Raw genomic sequence first — 16,527 nt, 5'->3', positions numbered from 1 at the left:
TCGGGCTGGTTAACTTTGTTGTGGCAAGCTGCCCTGTGCATTGTAGAGTGTTTAGCAGCATCGCTGCCCTCTACTTGCTAGATTTAGGGAGCGTTTCCCACCCCCCAGCTGTGATAACCAAAAATGTCTCCAGACATTGCCAAATATCCCCTGGGGGACAAAATTGGGCTGATTGGGTACCACTGGCCTATGTGATAGAGAACATAGAGCACCATACTCAAAACTTTGGGGCACTGGGATTCCAGTGGCAAGAGCACAGTGGTCCTTACCAGCTTAACAACAAAAAAAATACCCTGTTGTCGTCAAGGCGATTCCAATTTACAGCGACCTGATAGGACAGAGTAGAACTGCCCATAGGGTTTCCAGGGAGTGGCTGATGGATTCCTATTGCCGACTTTTGGTTAGCAGCCGTAGCTCTTAACAACTGTGCCACCAGGGTTCCCACCTTAAGTACTCCCCCGTCCAAAAAAATGCAAAGAAGGTCCTTTCTCCAAAACCAAACCAAACCCACTGCCGTTGAGTGGATTCCGACTCATAGTGACCCCATAGGACAGAGTAGAACTGCCCCATAGAGTTTCCAAGGAGCACCTGGCGGATTCGAACTGCTGACCTCTTGGTTAGCAGGCCTAGCTGTTAACCACCATGCCACCAGGGTTTCGGGTCTTTTGTCGGGGCGGGGGTGGGGGTGGGGGTGGGGGTGGGAGGGATGGGGAATTGTGCCCTTCCCTGAAATGATCTTGTGGTCAGGTATCAAATGGCTGAGTTTGAGTCATGTGTCCACCTTTGTTCCTGTACTCCAGGTATGGGTTTTGTTACTAAGAGAAAGGAGTAGGGAAAAAATGCACATGGCCAAAAATAATAACTGGACAGGACTTTCATGGATAAACCTGAAGCAGAATGGTAAAAAGTAAAATGAAAATTTCATTCCTGAGTCAGTGATGGAATGGCAGGACTAATGACTGATAAAATTGAATTTAAGGCAAAAATGATTTAAATATGCTAAGAATAATTTTGGTAATAGGTATGATCATTAATACTTACGAAGTTATCACATCTTTATGCACGGGATAACAGAATCAAGAAATAGAAAGCAAAATATTACAGATATGGAGAAAAGTTAACAAAATTAATTAAGATTTCTGCCTTCAGTGATGGTGGACTCTAAATCATTAGGATCGGTCTTACTTAGTAGAGAACAGGAATAAAATTTTTTTATTTAAGGCTTTGGAGAGCTGACAAGGTAGGAAGGAATTCCTGGGCCAAGATCTGGCAGAAGATGATACTTCAAAGATGTGAACCTAGCCTTTTTTTTTTTTTTTTGTTCTAGTAGCTTTTGCCAACCCAGAAGTCGCTGAGGCAGCACTTTTTTTTTTTTTATTAACTTTTATTGAGCTTCAAGTGAACATTTACAAATCAAGTCAGTCTGTCACATATAAGTTTATATACATCTTACTCCATACTCCCACTTGCTCTCCCCCTAATGAGTCAGCCCTTCCAGTCTCTCCTTTCGTGACAATTTTGCCAGCTTCCAACTCTCTCTATCCTCCCATCCCCCCTCCAGACAAGAGATGCCAACACAGTCTCAAGTGTCCACCTGATATAATTAGCTCACTCTTCATCAGCATCTCTCTCCTACCCACTGTCCAGTCCCTTTCATGTCTGATGAGTTGTCTTCGGGAATGGTTCCTGTCCTGTGCCAACAGAAGGTTTGGGGACCATGCCCGCCGGGATTCCTCTAGTCACAGTCAGACCATTAAGTATGGTCTTTTTATGAGAATTTGGGGTCTGCATCCCACTGATCTCCTGCTGCCTCAGGGGTTCTCTATTGTGCTCCCTGTCCGGGCAGTCATCGATTGTGGCCGGGCACCAACTAGTTTTTCTGGTCTCAGGATGATGTAGGTCTCTGGTTCATGTGGCCCTTTCTGTCTCTTGGGCTCATAGTTATCATGTGACCTTGGTGTTCTTCATTCTCCTTTGCTCCAGGTGGGTTGAGACCAATTGCTGCATCTTAGATGGCTGCTTGCTAGCATTTAAGACCCCAGACGCCACATTTCAAAGTGGGATGCAGAATGTTTTCATAGAGAGGCAGCACTTTTGATAGCCTTACAGAGCTAAGAGGATAAAAGATGGAGATCAGGGCCTCCTAGGTGTGGGAAATCTGGTAAACACACTGCTCTTTGGGCTAGAACCTTGAAGGGCTGAGTCTTAGGAATACGGGTGAATAGAAGTAAATCATCTCTGGTATATACAGTAGTGTAGCTCTGAGTCATTTGTGAGGTCCAGAAGCAATATAAATCCCTAGATTAGGTGATCCTGGAGTCTAGTACACCAGATACATGGCAAAAAAAAAAAGAAAAATTCTGAGGGATTTATTTCTTAGGCATCAAAATTTTTATACAAAGAGTTAATTAATGGACAGCCTCATGTGGAAACTGGGCAACATGAATGAGAACCAGGGAGAAACAAGAGAAAATGGGCCCACTAGGGCTTTATTTATTATACTTACTAGACAAAGACTTAAAAGCTCATGTATACTATGATTTGGGGGGTAATTTAATATTTTAGCAGAAAACTGGAATTGAAAAAATTGAAATTGCAGATTGGAAAAACAACTAAATAGAAAATCTCAAAAGGAAAAATACAATAACTAAGTAAATGGGCTTTGCAGTTTAGACCCTGCAGATGACAGAACTTACGATCTAGGAGATAGGTCAGAAGAAAATAGTTATAGTGAATGATACAGAAAGGAATTAAAACAAAGCCAACAAAGAAAATAAAAGGGAGAGAGGGTAAGAGAAGTTCTACATTAATTAAACCCCAGGAGAGAAGAGAGAGAATGGGTGATAAAGCAGTATTTGAAGAGATAATTGCTGAGAATTTTCCAAAATTGTCGAAAGACACTAATTCAGAGATTCAAAAAGTCCAACCCAAGCAGAATTTTAAAAAGGAATCCACATTGGAGTGAACTGACTGAAAAAGTTAAAAAGAAAATCTAAAAAGCAGCCAGAAACAAAAGTCACATTACTTTCAAATGGATCAAGATAGAACTATTGCTGACTTCTCAACAGAAACAAAGGAAACCATAGACCATCTAGAATGCTCAAGAAAATAGCCAACCAAGAATTTATATATCCAGTGCAAATACACTTCAAGATTGAAGTTGAGATAGACATTTACAAACAAAAACCTGAGAAAATTTATTAGTTAACAGACTTGCACTAAAAGAAATATTAAATAATGTGCTTCAGGTAGAAGGAAAATGATTCTGAAGGTTAGAGATGTAGAACATCAAAAATGGTGGGCAAACCTAAATGAATTATTGACTCTATAAGACAAAAGTAAAAGCTTATTGGGACAAGATAACTATAGCATGTAAGCCTGGATGGAGGGAATAAATTTAGTGTTCTAAGGTGTTGCATTGCTCCGGGAGGAGGGGTAAAATACCAGTTAACATTAAACTTTAATAAATCATGGACGTGTGTTGTAAATTCTAGAATAGCTCTGTATAATAGAAACATAATGCAAGCCACATATGTAATTTAAAATTTTCTAATAGCTACATAAAAAGTGAAAAGAAATGGGTGAAATTAATTTTAATAATGTATTTCATTTAACCTAACATATCAAAACACCATTTCAACATGTAATCAATATAAAACGTTATTAATGAGATATTTTACATTATTTTCATACTAAGCCCTCAATCCTACTTACAGCACATCTCAATTTGGACTAGCCATGTTTCATATGCTCACTAACAATATGTAACTACCATGTTAGACAGCGCAGCTCTTGGGTGACCACTAAAAGATTCGGTATCTTCCATCTAACAGATGAAAAAACAAATGAAATGATAAAAATAATCTAGAAGAATGTAAGAAAGGTGAGAAAAGGAACATAGGACAGAAAAATTATAACAAACAAAACAGGATGGTGGGGTTAAACCCCAATACATTGGTAAGTACGTTAAATGGAACTGGAATAAATGCAGAGCCCTGGTGGCACAATGATTAGGAGTTTGGCTACTAACCAAAAGATCAGAAGTTCAAATCCACTAGCTGCTCCTTGGAAACCCTGTGAGGCAGTTCTACTCTGTCCTGTCTGGTTGCAGTGAGTGGGAATTGACTTGATGGTAATGAGTTTTTTCTTTTTTTCCTTGAGAAATGAATGCTCCAGTTAAAAGACAAATATTGTCGTACTGTATGGAAAAACATCCAAACTATGTGCACCTAAAATGGTACAGAAAAATTGAAAGTTGTTGTGGTTGTTAGGTGCCATTGAGTTGGTTCTGACTCATATTGACCCTGTGTACAACAGAGCGGGACACTGCTCGTTGTGCACCATCCTCATGGTCATTGCTATGTTTGAGCCCATTGTTGCGGCTGCTGTGTCAGTCTGTCCCCTTAAGGGTCTTCCTCTTTTTCGCCGACCCTCTGCCTTACCAAGCATGATGTCCTTCTCCAAGGACTGGTCCCTCCTGATAACATGTCCAAAGTAAGTGAGACAAAGTCTCACTATGGCTTGCTTTTAAGGAGCATTCTGGCCGTACTTCTTCCAGTACAAATTTGTTCATTCTTCCATTAGTACGTGGTATATTCACTATTCTTCACCAGCACCATAATTCAAATGCATGAATTCTTCTTTGGTCTTCCTTGTTCATTGTCCAGCTTTTGCATGTGTATGAGGCAATTGAAAATACTGTGACCTGAGTCAGGCACAGGTTAGTCCTCAGTGTGACATCTTTGCTTTTTAATACTTTAAAGAGGTCTTTTGCAGCAGATTTGCTCTATGCAATATGTCCTTTGATTTCTTTTTAATTTTATTGTGCTTTAGATGAAAGTTGGAGCCTTGATGGTGATGTGCTTAAGAGCTCAGCTGCTAACTAAAAGGTCAGCAGTTTGAATTCACCAGCAGCTCCTTGGAAACCCTATGGGCCAGTTCTACTGTGTCCTATACCAAAAAAAAAAAAAACAAAAAAAACCCAGTGCCATCGAGTCGATTCCGACTCATGGCGACCCTATAGGACAGAGTAGAACTGCCCCATAGAGTTTCTAAGGAGCACCTGGTGGATTCGAATTGCTGTCCCTTTGGTTAGCAGCCGTAGCACTTAACCACTACACCACCACCGTTTCCCTGTCCTATAGGGTCACTAAAAACCCTATAAAAGAAACAATAATGTATATGTGAGGAACATGCTTCTTAGTTCAATCAAGTATCCAAAACCAAATGGGCAACACCTGCCCAAATGCAAAGACGAGAAGCAGGAAGGAACTGGTAAACTGGATGAATGGACACGGGGGAACCAGAGTGGAAAGAGAAAGAGGGAGAGTGCTGACACACTGCGGGGATTACAACCAATGTCACAAAACAATTTGTGTATAAATTTTTGAATGAGGAAATTGAAATTTGCACTGAAACTTTTACCTAAACCAAAATCAAGCCAAACCCATTGCCATCAAGTCAATTCCAACTCTTAGCAACCCGATGGGAAACCCTGGTGGTGTAGTGGTTAAGACCTACAGCTGCTAACCAAAAGGTCTGCAGTTCAAATCCCCCAGGCATTCCTTGGAAACCCTATGAGGCAGTTCTACTTTGTCTTGTAGGGTCTCTATGCGATGGAACCAATGGCAGTGAGTTTTGATGGGTTTTCTGTGTCCTATAGGGTTTGTTTGCTTTTTTAACTTTATTTTACTCAAAAGTAGAAGGAAGGATATAATTAAAGAGCAGAAATTATTGAATTATGAAACAGAGAGCAGCAAAGCCAAAACTTTGTTCTTTGAAAAGACCAGTAAACCTCTGATAAGAGAAAAAGGAAAGATACGACCAGTCAGGAATGAAAAACAGGATACTAGTACAAATGTTTATGTCATTAATAAATTGTAAAAGGATATTGTGAACAAAATGTATGCAAATAAGTTTGAAATTTTAGATGAAATGGAGAGAATATTAGAAAAATATAATTTGTCAAAATGAACACAAAAAGGAATTAGAAAATATAAATACTCATAATTATTAAAGGCAGTGAATACATAATAAAAAATTTTGTCAGTGGAAAGTTCAGGACTAGATGGTTTTACTAGTGCAGTCTTATAAACATCATGGAAAAATAACATGAAAACCATCCCACTTCCATGACCTAACTTGTGAAGCAATTGAGTTTGTAACTTTTGTCTAAGAGAATTCCTGTTGCATTTAATTATCAGGTTTATGTAATTATTGTTCAGATCGTTTAATATGATGAGTCTTAAAATGAGAGTTTTTTTCTCATTCTTCCTTCATAAATGCTTATTGACTGTCTTTTGACAGATGCTGTATATGAAGCATTTGGTATTCATAGATGAACAAAATATGTAACTTGTCATCTTGAGTTTAATATTAATGAAGGAGGCAATTGTTTATGCATAAAATTACAACTACAGTTTAGTCTGAAAAGTGCCGCAATAAATAGACGGAAATAGAGGACTTTGGGAGCAAAGAATGGGGCATCTGATTGCCCTAGGACAGGCCAAGGAGGACTTCAGAGAGAAGGCGATGTTTAATTTGAGCCCTGAAAAGTGAATGTTGATGATACTGAGCAGATGGCGACTAAACATTTAGGTAGGGTTAACAGTATGTGTAAAATCATGAGAACCTGACTTATTGGGGAATTTAATTTTTAGAGTCAGTATAAGAGCCCTGGTGGCGCAGTGGTTAAGAGCTTGGCTGCTCACCAAAAGGTCGGCAGTTTGAATCCACAAGCTGCTCCTTGCCTATGGGGCAGTTCTGCTCTGTTCTGTAGGGTCGCTAGGGGTTGAATTGACTTGACAGGAACATGTTATGAGAGGTAGGAAGAGGCAGGAAATAAGAGAGGAAAGGAAGGTAAGGGCTCATCATCAAGAACTTTTTATACCATGTTGAAGAAAAAATATCTTTAAGGCTATGGAGAGTTTCTAATCTTTTAAAAGAGTTGCAACATGTTTAAGTTTTTATTTTAAAATGATTATTCCAGTAGCTTTAGATAGGAGATTGAAATGGGGGCATGACTGGAGGCAGGGAGACGATTAGAAAGATGTTGCGATAGATATTCAGGTAGGAGATGATGGGAACTTAAACTAGGACAGAGGCAATGGAAATTAAGAATGATGTCCTAAAGTAAAGGCATCGATTGGTTTCTGACATTAGTCTTCAACAAGTTTACTTTTTATGACTACTTTTTGATCTTGGTAAATTGTAATGGGATATGCTGTCATAGAAGGTGAATCTAAACTTATCTAAAAGTTATGAAGCTTAGTTCAATATTTTGAACAGGGAGAAGACTTTATTCTAGACCAGTTAAAATTGGGTATTGATACTTATCCATTTTTTTTTTAACCTTAATATTATGGTGAAGGCTTCGAAGACACTGAGCAGTTTATTAATAAGCTGACCCACAGATGGTTCCTAGTATGATGTCATTGTATGACTGAGAGTCGGTTAATTCTTAACTCATTATTCAAAGTTTAAAGTTCGTCATAAGCATTTTCATTTAATGTTTGAACTGAGCATAATATTGGTCAATAGTAGAAAAATTGTGTCTTACCAAGAATTCTTTATGCAGTAAATTCAATTGAGAGTCACCCTACAGGTTTTTTTTTTTTTTTTTTTAAAGAAAATAGCTGACATAGAGTTTTTTTTTTCCCCCACCCAGGATTTTTCTTTAGTGTCTTTACGAGATAGGTGTGTGATTTCAGCATGGGACAAGGAGGAAATCAGTTTTACTATCTTTGTATATGAAGATATCTGCAGTGAAAAATACTTTTCTTTATTGCATATTCCATATTAAACTAGCTATCTACAATGCTTTTCTAAAACCAAAGTACTTTTTAAGTCTGCTTTGTCATTTTTATACTTATCCATGTAAGTTTTATTAGCATTATGGCATAGAATTTTGAAGAGACAGCTAGATCACGAAAGGTTCTGAAATTTTGGGAGGACCAAAGATTGTCTTTTTGGAAAATATCTTGTACCAATAACTTGGCAACTATTGAGGCTCGCTTCTTAAATATCATGGGAAAAACTTTTCTGCCAGGTAGATGAAGTAGAAACATTTAGATATGGTTTTTTAAAGTATGATTATCAACAATGTGTATTGTAGTGGTTTTCATATCTCAACTGGAAGAATTCTGAAATCTGAAAACTGTGGATATGTGTATATATCCCAAAACCATAGGATTAGCAGTTATCATTTGTCAAGTCACTAATAGAAATTTGTACTTACAAATTTTGAATTCTATTTCTGAAAAACATAATGTGAGATTATATCCCCAAATCTGTCTGGCTTTTTTGTTCCGAATAGTTAAGCTCAAAAGATTTACTGTAACCTAGATTTTTTTTTTTTTGTAAAATTATTCTTAGAGGGAATTTAAATTTCATCTGTTTATTTGTCTTGTAATTTTTGCTCAAAATAGTATTTTACTGGCTTTGCAACAATCCCCATTCCATTTTGCATTTATTGAGTAAAGTATGTGTGTATGTGTATCTTAATCATCTTGGTAGGTTTTGTCAAGTTAAGAGATTTGAGTAGATGAAATACAGGTTTCTTAGTAAATGTAATCAGGTCTTATTGTAGCCTGCTTATGATCTCTTGTTAAGATTATTTTATTGGCCAGGAATGTTGATGTGGTGACATACTAATATTTCTAACCTGAAAATTAGTGTATATATAGCTTGCATTTTTTCAATAACTTGTTTTCAAATATTTTTATAAGTTTGTTTTCTTTTATAGTTTAAAGGCTTTTAGGCTATAAGTGGACACGCTGGTGGCGTAGTGGTTAAGTGCTATGGTTGCTAACCAAAGGGTTGGCGGTTTGAATCTGCCAGGTGCTCCTTGGAAACTCTATGGGGCAGTTCTACTCTGTCCCATAGGATCACTATGAGTTGGAATCGAGGGCACTGGGTGGTGGTGGTGGTACGCTATAAGTGTGACTTGAGGTATTCTGAAATGAAATTAGTCATTCTAGAATATCAACTATAGGTTAGAGTCCAAACTCTATAGCATAGCCTACAAGTCCTGTTTAATTTGCTTTTGCACATCTTTCCAATTTCATTATTTACCATTCTTCTACAAGCTTTTTTACCCCCAATAATCATAACATTTATAAAAAACAGACTTTATATTTTAGAGCAGTTTTAGGTTTGCCAGAAAGTATAGAGTTCCCATATATCCTTCTCCCTAGAGTTCCCGTATATCTTTCTCCCTCCGTGTCATTTCTCCTATTAACATCTTGTATTCTTGTGGTGTATTTGTTGCAATTGATGAAACAATATTTATACTATTATTAACTAAAGTCCATAGTTTACATTAGTGTTCTCTGTCTTTGTCGTATGTTCTATGGATTTTGGCAAATACTTACATTAGAGTTCACTTTTTGTGTTGTACAGTTCTTTGAGTTTTGACAAATGCTTAATGAAAAATTTCTTTTTTGTGGGGAGGAGGGGAGGCTTCCCAAATATAATACTTCTTACGTTTGAATGTGATTTTGGAATTGTCCCTCCGCCACCCCGCCTCACCCACCACCACCCTCACATTTGGATGCAAATCAGTGTTGCTTTGCTCACTTACAAATTCCTCACTTATTTTGCCAGACTCATTTCAGTGTGGTCCATCCTTCAATATTTAACTCTGTCCCCTCAGGCAAAATTAGGAGCCCTATGCTCTGTGCACCACTATGCTGTACCACTTTCTATTCTAACAAGTGATAATTATAACTTTATTTCTGTGTCAGTCTCTAACAGAAGGCTTCTGAATAACTTCAGGGCTGGGATTGAGTTTCATTGATTTCTACCCCCAAGGCTTAATCCATAGTTGAATCAACAATTTATAGTAGAGAAATAAGCAACAAAAAGAACCTTTGAAATCTGTTTGGAGGAGAAATTCCAAAAGCAAAATGAGTGCCCATTTTTGAGGGGAGGGGAAAGGAATGGGATACATTGTGCTTAGAAACCATGGCATCCTGTAATTTAGAATTTGCCATGTAAGTGGTGCATTTTGCAGTCACGTTAACTTTACTTAAAACCTGCCAGTGAAATTTCTGAAGGAGTTGAAACCACTTAAAAAATTTTTTTTCTTACACCTACTAATTTAATTTTTTTAATTTTAGGAAACACTCCTTTACATCTTGCTGTGATGTTAGGAAATAAAGGTTAGTAAATATTTTCTTATTTATGTTTAATCTCACTCATGTATAGTAAATTAAAAAATTTGAAGATGAATTTTGTCTTTTGAGTCTTTTTAGATTAGCCTGGTTATTTTATTTGCTAATTGAGCTTAGGATTCAGTATATTAAAACTAACATGTTTTCTCATTTTCCATTGCACTTTTTTTTTTTTTTTTCAGAGTCAGAGGAAATTTGGTACTAACTTTCATGCCTTTTAAAGCTATGTTTTTTACTTATTTGGTTATTTTTATCTAGAAAGTATTTATAATTTCAGGGGACTCTTATTTCTGGATATTAAGGATTCTTAATTATGATCTGTAAATACACGTAGTCCCCCACTTTTGACGTATTCGAGTTATGACGAATCGTGTTTACAACTATCATTTTTTTCGATTTGTGTATTTTTTATGTTTATGTGTAATGTTTCCAACCCTTAGAGACAAACATTGGATTTATAAAGATACTGATAATAAAAGGCAATGATAATGAAAACTAAGACAAAATGACGTACTGATTTTTGGGTGTGGTTGGCAAACAAATGTAGAAGGTGCACGTTATGTGTTTAAAAACATGGTATTTGAGCTATATCAGAACCGATTTATGACTGAGTCATCAGAACAGAACCCTGTGGTAAGTCAGGGTCTACCTGTATTAGAACAGTTTTATAAGATTCTTTCGTATGGAGTAATTTGCATATCTAAACTCATAAGTCTAGCCTTTTTTATGGTATAGAATTTGAAAAATTTTATACCTTTTTATTCTTTTATAATGCTTTTTTGTTCTTAATTAAAAAAAAAAGACTCATAGGTAGGTAATATAAAAGATCTACTTTTTGGGTTATTCCTAGATGCAATAAAGTCTCAGTTATCTGGATGCCCAGTTATTTTGGAAAGTGAAGGTTGTAGATAGCTGATTAGTAACCTTTTGAGTGCCAGATTTTTTTTAGAAACATATACGCCTGCATTTTTAAACAGGGTAGTGAATTTATGTTAACATTTTTCTTTCTGTTGATCTAGAAGTATCATTATAAACATCTTTTATTGTTATATGCTGTAATGTAGCTGTATAAATGTCTGATGTGAATGTATACTAATCCCAGGGGTGCCACTAGAACTTGTTTAGTTGGAAAACAAAGTTCTGCTAGTTTGGTTTTTCAGTTCACATGCTTAGGTGAAACATATGATCTATAAAATAATATAATTGCAGTTGCATTTCTATATAGTTAATTTGGTGACTCAAATCTTCAGCGTTCTGATTATGCAATTTTTTTCTCCTTTCAAGGAACAGACTCACTCCAGTAACTTCTAAGTAAAGAGAGAGTCTTTAAGAAATTACATATTACAGAAACTCAGGAAATGAAATTAGCCAGGTCTCAGAAAGGGCAGGAACCCAGACAGTTTGGGGGATCAGCCATTCCTCTCTCCTCTCTCTCTCTCAGTGTGTCTACTATTTTTTTACATATGTGTGATATTCTTTTAGAAACCCTGGTGGCGTAGTGGTTAAAAGCTGTGGCTGCTAACCAAAAAGTTGGCAGTTTGAATCCACCAGACACTCCTTGGAAACTCTGTGGAGCAGTTCTGCTCTGTCCTGTAGGGTCACTATGAGTTGGAATCGGCTCGGCAGCAACGGGTTGGTAATATTCTTGCCTTTCTAGACTGACTTTCTCTCTTTATTGAAATTGAACATGACCCGAAATAACATGGCAAGCTCATGAATTATCTGATCTTGGCATAGGCATTCACTTCTGTGAAATTAGCTTTGGCTAGGCTGGCTTGGGTTGGGAGTTGGGTGTAGGAGAAGGAATTATGAATACACAGAAAGTATAGCAGAAATGTGTTTAGTTTAGCAGAAATATGGGCAGGGCAAGGTATGATAACCATCTCTAATACAGCTACCCTGGGGACATAACTATAATACATTATCATGCCTAAGAAAATAATATTGTTATAATATCATCTGATATCCAATCCATATTTAAGTTTCTCTAGTTGTTTCCAAAATGTCTTTTATAGTTATTTTATATTGAATGAGGATTCAATCAAGGTTCATTACATTTGTTTATGTCTCTTTAGCTTATTTTAATCTAGAATAGTTTGCCCACTTATTTTTTTTTTTCCTTTGTGACTTTTTCAAGAGTCTTGGCCAGTTAACTTGTAGAATGTTTCTTATCCTGGATTTGTCTCATTATCTTCTCATGATTTTTTTTTTTTAAACTTATTCCTTATCCTCTGTCCTTTCTGAAAGTCAAAAGTTATCTATAGAGGCTGATTAAACTCAGGTTAAACATTTCTGGAAGGAATACTTTATAGGTGATGTTATGAGCTTTATATTGCATCTCATTAGAAAACACATAATTCTAGGCTATCCTACTGTTTACAAATGCTAAGTTGGATCACTTATTTAAGGTGATGATCTCCAGATATTTCCACGTAAAGGAACATGGTTTTTTCTTTGCAGTTATTAACTAATCTTGGGATGGTACTTTGGTGCCATGTAAATATCCTATTTTCTAGCACATAGTCTTGTACCTGATGGTTTTGACATTTATTGAGGACCTTTGCCTACATGAGTTATTATATTGAGTGTTGTAATATATTACAATATTATTCCCTCTATATTTTTAGCTGGTATTTTATAAATTAGAACTCACATCCCATCCTTCCTTCAAATTTTTGATGCCATTATGAGCTTATTGATTATTTTTTTCAATGTGTTATGGCCAGTCTTTTTGATGCTCAATTTTCTAGTTTCGGCTAGTGGCTGACCATACAAGCTGGCCTCTGTGTGCTTTTGATATGACTCTGTTCTTCAAAAATAGCTGCTTGTTACTCCAGTGATGTAGATGTACCATAGCCTATAATTCCCCATGATTGACATTCACTTTCTTTCTCAAATTTTTGTCACTACAAACAACATTACGATAAACATCCTTGTACATCTTTTCCTATCTACTACTAGCAGACTTTCTTAAACATCTTTGTGAAATTTCTATTTATTTTACTTTAATAAAGATCCCTGCTAGTATAGATATTCCTTCTTTCACTAGGAATAATGACACTACTGACTAGGAATATTATACTGTCTTAACACCCTTGTTTCCTTCAGAGCACTTATTATCTGAATTTCTCTTTTTTATTAGTTTACTTATTGTCTTCCAGCATAGGATATAAGCTCTGTGATACATGTTGCTGTTGAGTTGATTCTGATTAATGGCAACCCCATGTGTTATAGAACTGTTCCATAGTTTCTTGGCTGTAATCTTTATGGAAGCAGATCTCCAGGCTGGGTGGATTTGAACTGACAACCTTCTAATTGGTAGTAAAGCCAAAGCTCTTTGCGCCTCTAAGGGACCCTTAAGCTCTCTGATAGCAAGACCTTATCTTTCTTTTTCATTTAAAGTTTTCTCAACCTGTAGAAGGGACTATATACCTTAAACTTATTTTGATTACTTGAAGACTCTCCGGGTTTATCCTTATAATATAAACAGATTCTTGCTCCTTTTCTGAATTAAAAAATAATAATAATAAATTTGAAAAATAATGGTTTATAGAAACAACATTACTGATATTTTTTTTGAAAACACGTTTTTAAATGTCTGTATAATAACCCTTCTATTTGACATTATAGAAGTACAAATGCTCTTTCATATCTTACTAGGTGGTAGATATTTTGATGTAAATTACTCTTGATGTTATTGGGTTTTCTTTTAGAATACGGAAACACTCTCAAAATACTCTTTGGAATAATTATTAGAGAAAAAATATTTTCTTTGAAGACAGATCCAATTTATTTTTAGGTAGCAGAATGGATACTTATTGAATCTGGGGATCTGAAACAACCTGGTTTAGATACACAGGAATTTTAAAAGTTTAATTCTATAATTAGCACACTGTCTCATAAATCTGTTTATATTAATTTTGTTTCTTGTCTTTTTACGTGATTTTTGTATTTACAGATTCTAAAAATTGAATGACATTTGATATTATTACCACTTTATGTTGCAGAATGTGCCCATTTACTTTTGGCTCACAATGCTCCGGTAAAAGTGAAAAATGCTCAGGGATGGAGTCCTCTGGCAGAAGCCATCAGCTATGGAGATAGACAAATGAGTAAGCATTATAAATCACTGTTGTTAATATGTATTGTAAAAATAGGAAGTGATACTTTTGAAATGTTTTTCATTTAGTATAACTTCCCATACTATGAAACTTTGAGGTTGTTCATAAACTTACATATTAATTATTCATGATTTAGGAACTTGAACATTGAGTAGGGCACAAAAAGAATTGAGGAAGCATGTTTAAAAGTATGTTTATTATTTTTTCTGTTTTCAAAGCATCTGCCTTACTAATATTTTTAGATTTTTTTTTTTATTCATCCAGAATAAAGTTGGTACCTGTCCCACTTCTGGCAACTGCTTAATTATTTGGAATGGGAAATAATTACAATGTGTTACAACAAATATCTCTTTAATTGATGGCTATAGGTTTTATTAGATGTGAGGAGCAAATCTGTTTCTTTTGTTTTAGTCTTTAAATGAGTATTTCCCAAAAATGTCACATACTTCTTCACAATATACAGTGTGTTCAAGTACTCCACTCTCCTTCCCACTAATTTTTTTCCAATTTCGCTTTCAGGCCTTATTTTTGTCAAGCACATCTCAATATAAAAAACTTGTATCTGGATCTGAATCTTATATTATCAATATTATCTTTCTGACATTATTATTTTACCTTTTTAAAGTTTGAGCCTGAAAATAATCAATTAAATCTAGACTTGTAGAAGGAACAATAAAAAATCTTGGCAGTTTTATTAAAGAAATGTGTGGCATTGAACATTCCCTGCATGTTACAGGGATCTATCTTATTATTTTGATGCTAAGTTTTGAGTTCTTCTGGGCTGTTTCTAATGTTTTAGTTTTGTGTGTAATACATGAATTATATTTTTGTGGATTTTCTGAACATATTTGATAACTTAATGGTGAAGTTAAATTTAGTATTAAATACTAAGATTTAACATGAGATAAAATGATTTTTTTTGAACAGCTGTATGAGTGTATATATATATTATGTTATTCGTTGACAATTAGGGAGCCAGATGCTGAGGAAATTAGATGGACTCCTGGGTTTCTGATGCACAGTGAGGCTTTTGTTACTTTCAAGAATTCTCTTTTTTACTGAATATTTACTGAGCCCTTAATATAAGGCATGTGTATATAATAAGGTGTAAAGAATAAAGACAGTCTCTGTGCTTTAGGAGTTCGTAATTTATTGGGAAGGCCAAGAAACAGTTTTCCTGGAAAATCAGTTACAGGATATTTAGCAATACATTTTAATGTAAAAAAGTGAAGTCCCTAGTGGTTGAGATATGGTCTTAAAGTGACTTTCCTGTATTGGGTGATATTTTAGAAAAGTATCCCATTATCAGCTATGTATCCATAATTATTTAGTGCTTATATTTTCATTACTTCCCAGCACATGAAACAAAACTATTCAACCATTAATTTAAAAGGTAATTAATGCAACAACTCTTATGATACATACTTAGAAATGTTAATGTAAATGTATTTATGATGGTGTTAAATGTCTATACTTTGAAATTATATTTTAAATGACTGTGATTTAAGTTTTTGATTGTCTAGCTTGTGTTACATTGAAATATTCTGGACAGAAGATTACAAAAATTGGAAAATCAAACAATCTAATATTGTAGATTATTAATGAAAACTTTGTGAACTATTTGTCTTTTTTTGTCATATTTCTGACAATTTCATTAGTGTTCTTATGCTACAGAACAGTGAGATAATACTAAACTACTCATCAGACACTATTTAGAATTACTTCACTTTAATAAAATTTCAAGATTATGTTGCTTTTTTGCCTTACAGTGGTTACCTGGTGGACAGAGATCAGCTCAAGCCAGGGAGAGATATGGATAGAACTAAAAAGCCTTTCCCCAGCCTGTTCCTCACCATGGGTCCCCAGTTTTGCTCTGATCTATACAGCTTTTTTTTTTTTTTTTTTTAAGTCTACCCTGGGATCTAGCTATATTTTGTTTCCCAGGAGTTGCTCATAGTTTGTACAGATTTATGTTATGATAGTTTTGGGAATTCTGTCAGCCTCTGTCTTATTTTTGTGGTGCCCTTTATCTCTGGCTCCTAGAGCAGTATTTGGCACATTATTATTTGTTTAGCACATCAATGAAGAAATGAATAAAAAAGGCAAAATTTGAGACTACTTATTAAGAATTAATTCTTTATTAAAAGTATTGTATCAGAATATTTATTTACCACAACTCACATGAGTTGTTCAAAACTGTTTTGGATTTCACAGAAATCCAAAGAAAAAAATTT

General features: G+C 35.3%; 1 protein-coding gene across 2 annotated transcripts in view; it reads left to right on the top strand.

Moving 5' to 3' along the window:
- The window catches only part of ANKRD13C (ankyrin repeat domain 13C), an 88,710-nt gene that overhangs the window by 16,200 nt on the left and 55,983 nt on the right, over positions 1 to 16,527 (top strand). Inside the window, exons 2-3 of one of the 2 annotated variants that reach the window (XM_003411235.4) lie at positions 10,119 to 10,160; positions 14,180 to 14,284. In XM_003411235.4, coding sequence (XP_003411283.2) covers positions 10,119 to 10,160; positions 14,180 to 14,284 — 147 coding nt within the window. The remainder of the gene's footprint in view (positions 1 to 10,118; positions 10,161 to 14,179; positions 14,285 to 16,527) is intronic. The other variant, XM_064282126.1, reaches the window with a different exon arrangement.

This window comes from Loxodonta africana, chromosome 3 (assembly GCF_030014295.1).
Source record: "Loxodonta africana isolate mLoxAfr1 chromosome 3, mLoxAfr1.hap2, whole genome shotgun sequence".
In the NCBI taxonomy this organism is placed as follows: domain Eukaryota; kingdom Metazoa; phylum Chordata; class Mammalia; order Proboscidea; family Elephantidae; genus Loxodonta; species Loxodonta africana.
The sequence above is the reverse complement of the archived record's forward strand: the minus strand, read 5'-3'. Positions and strand labels throughout refer to the sequence as shown.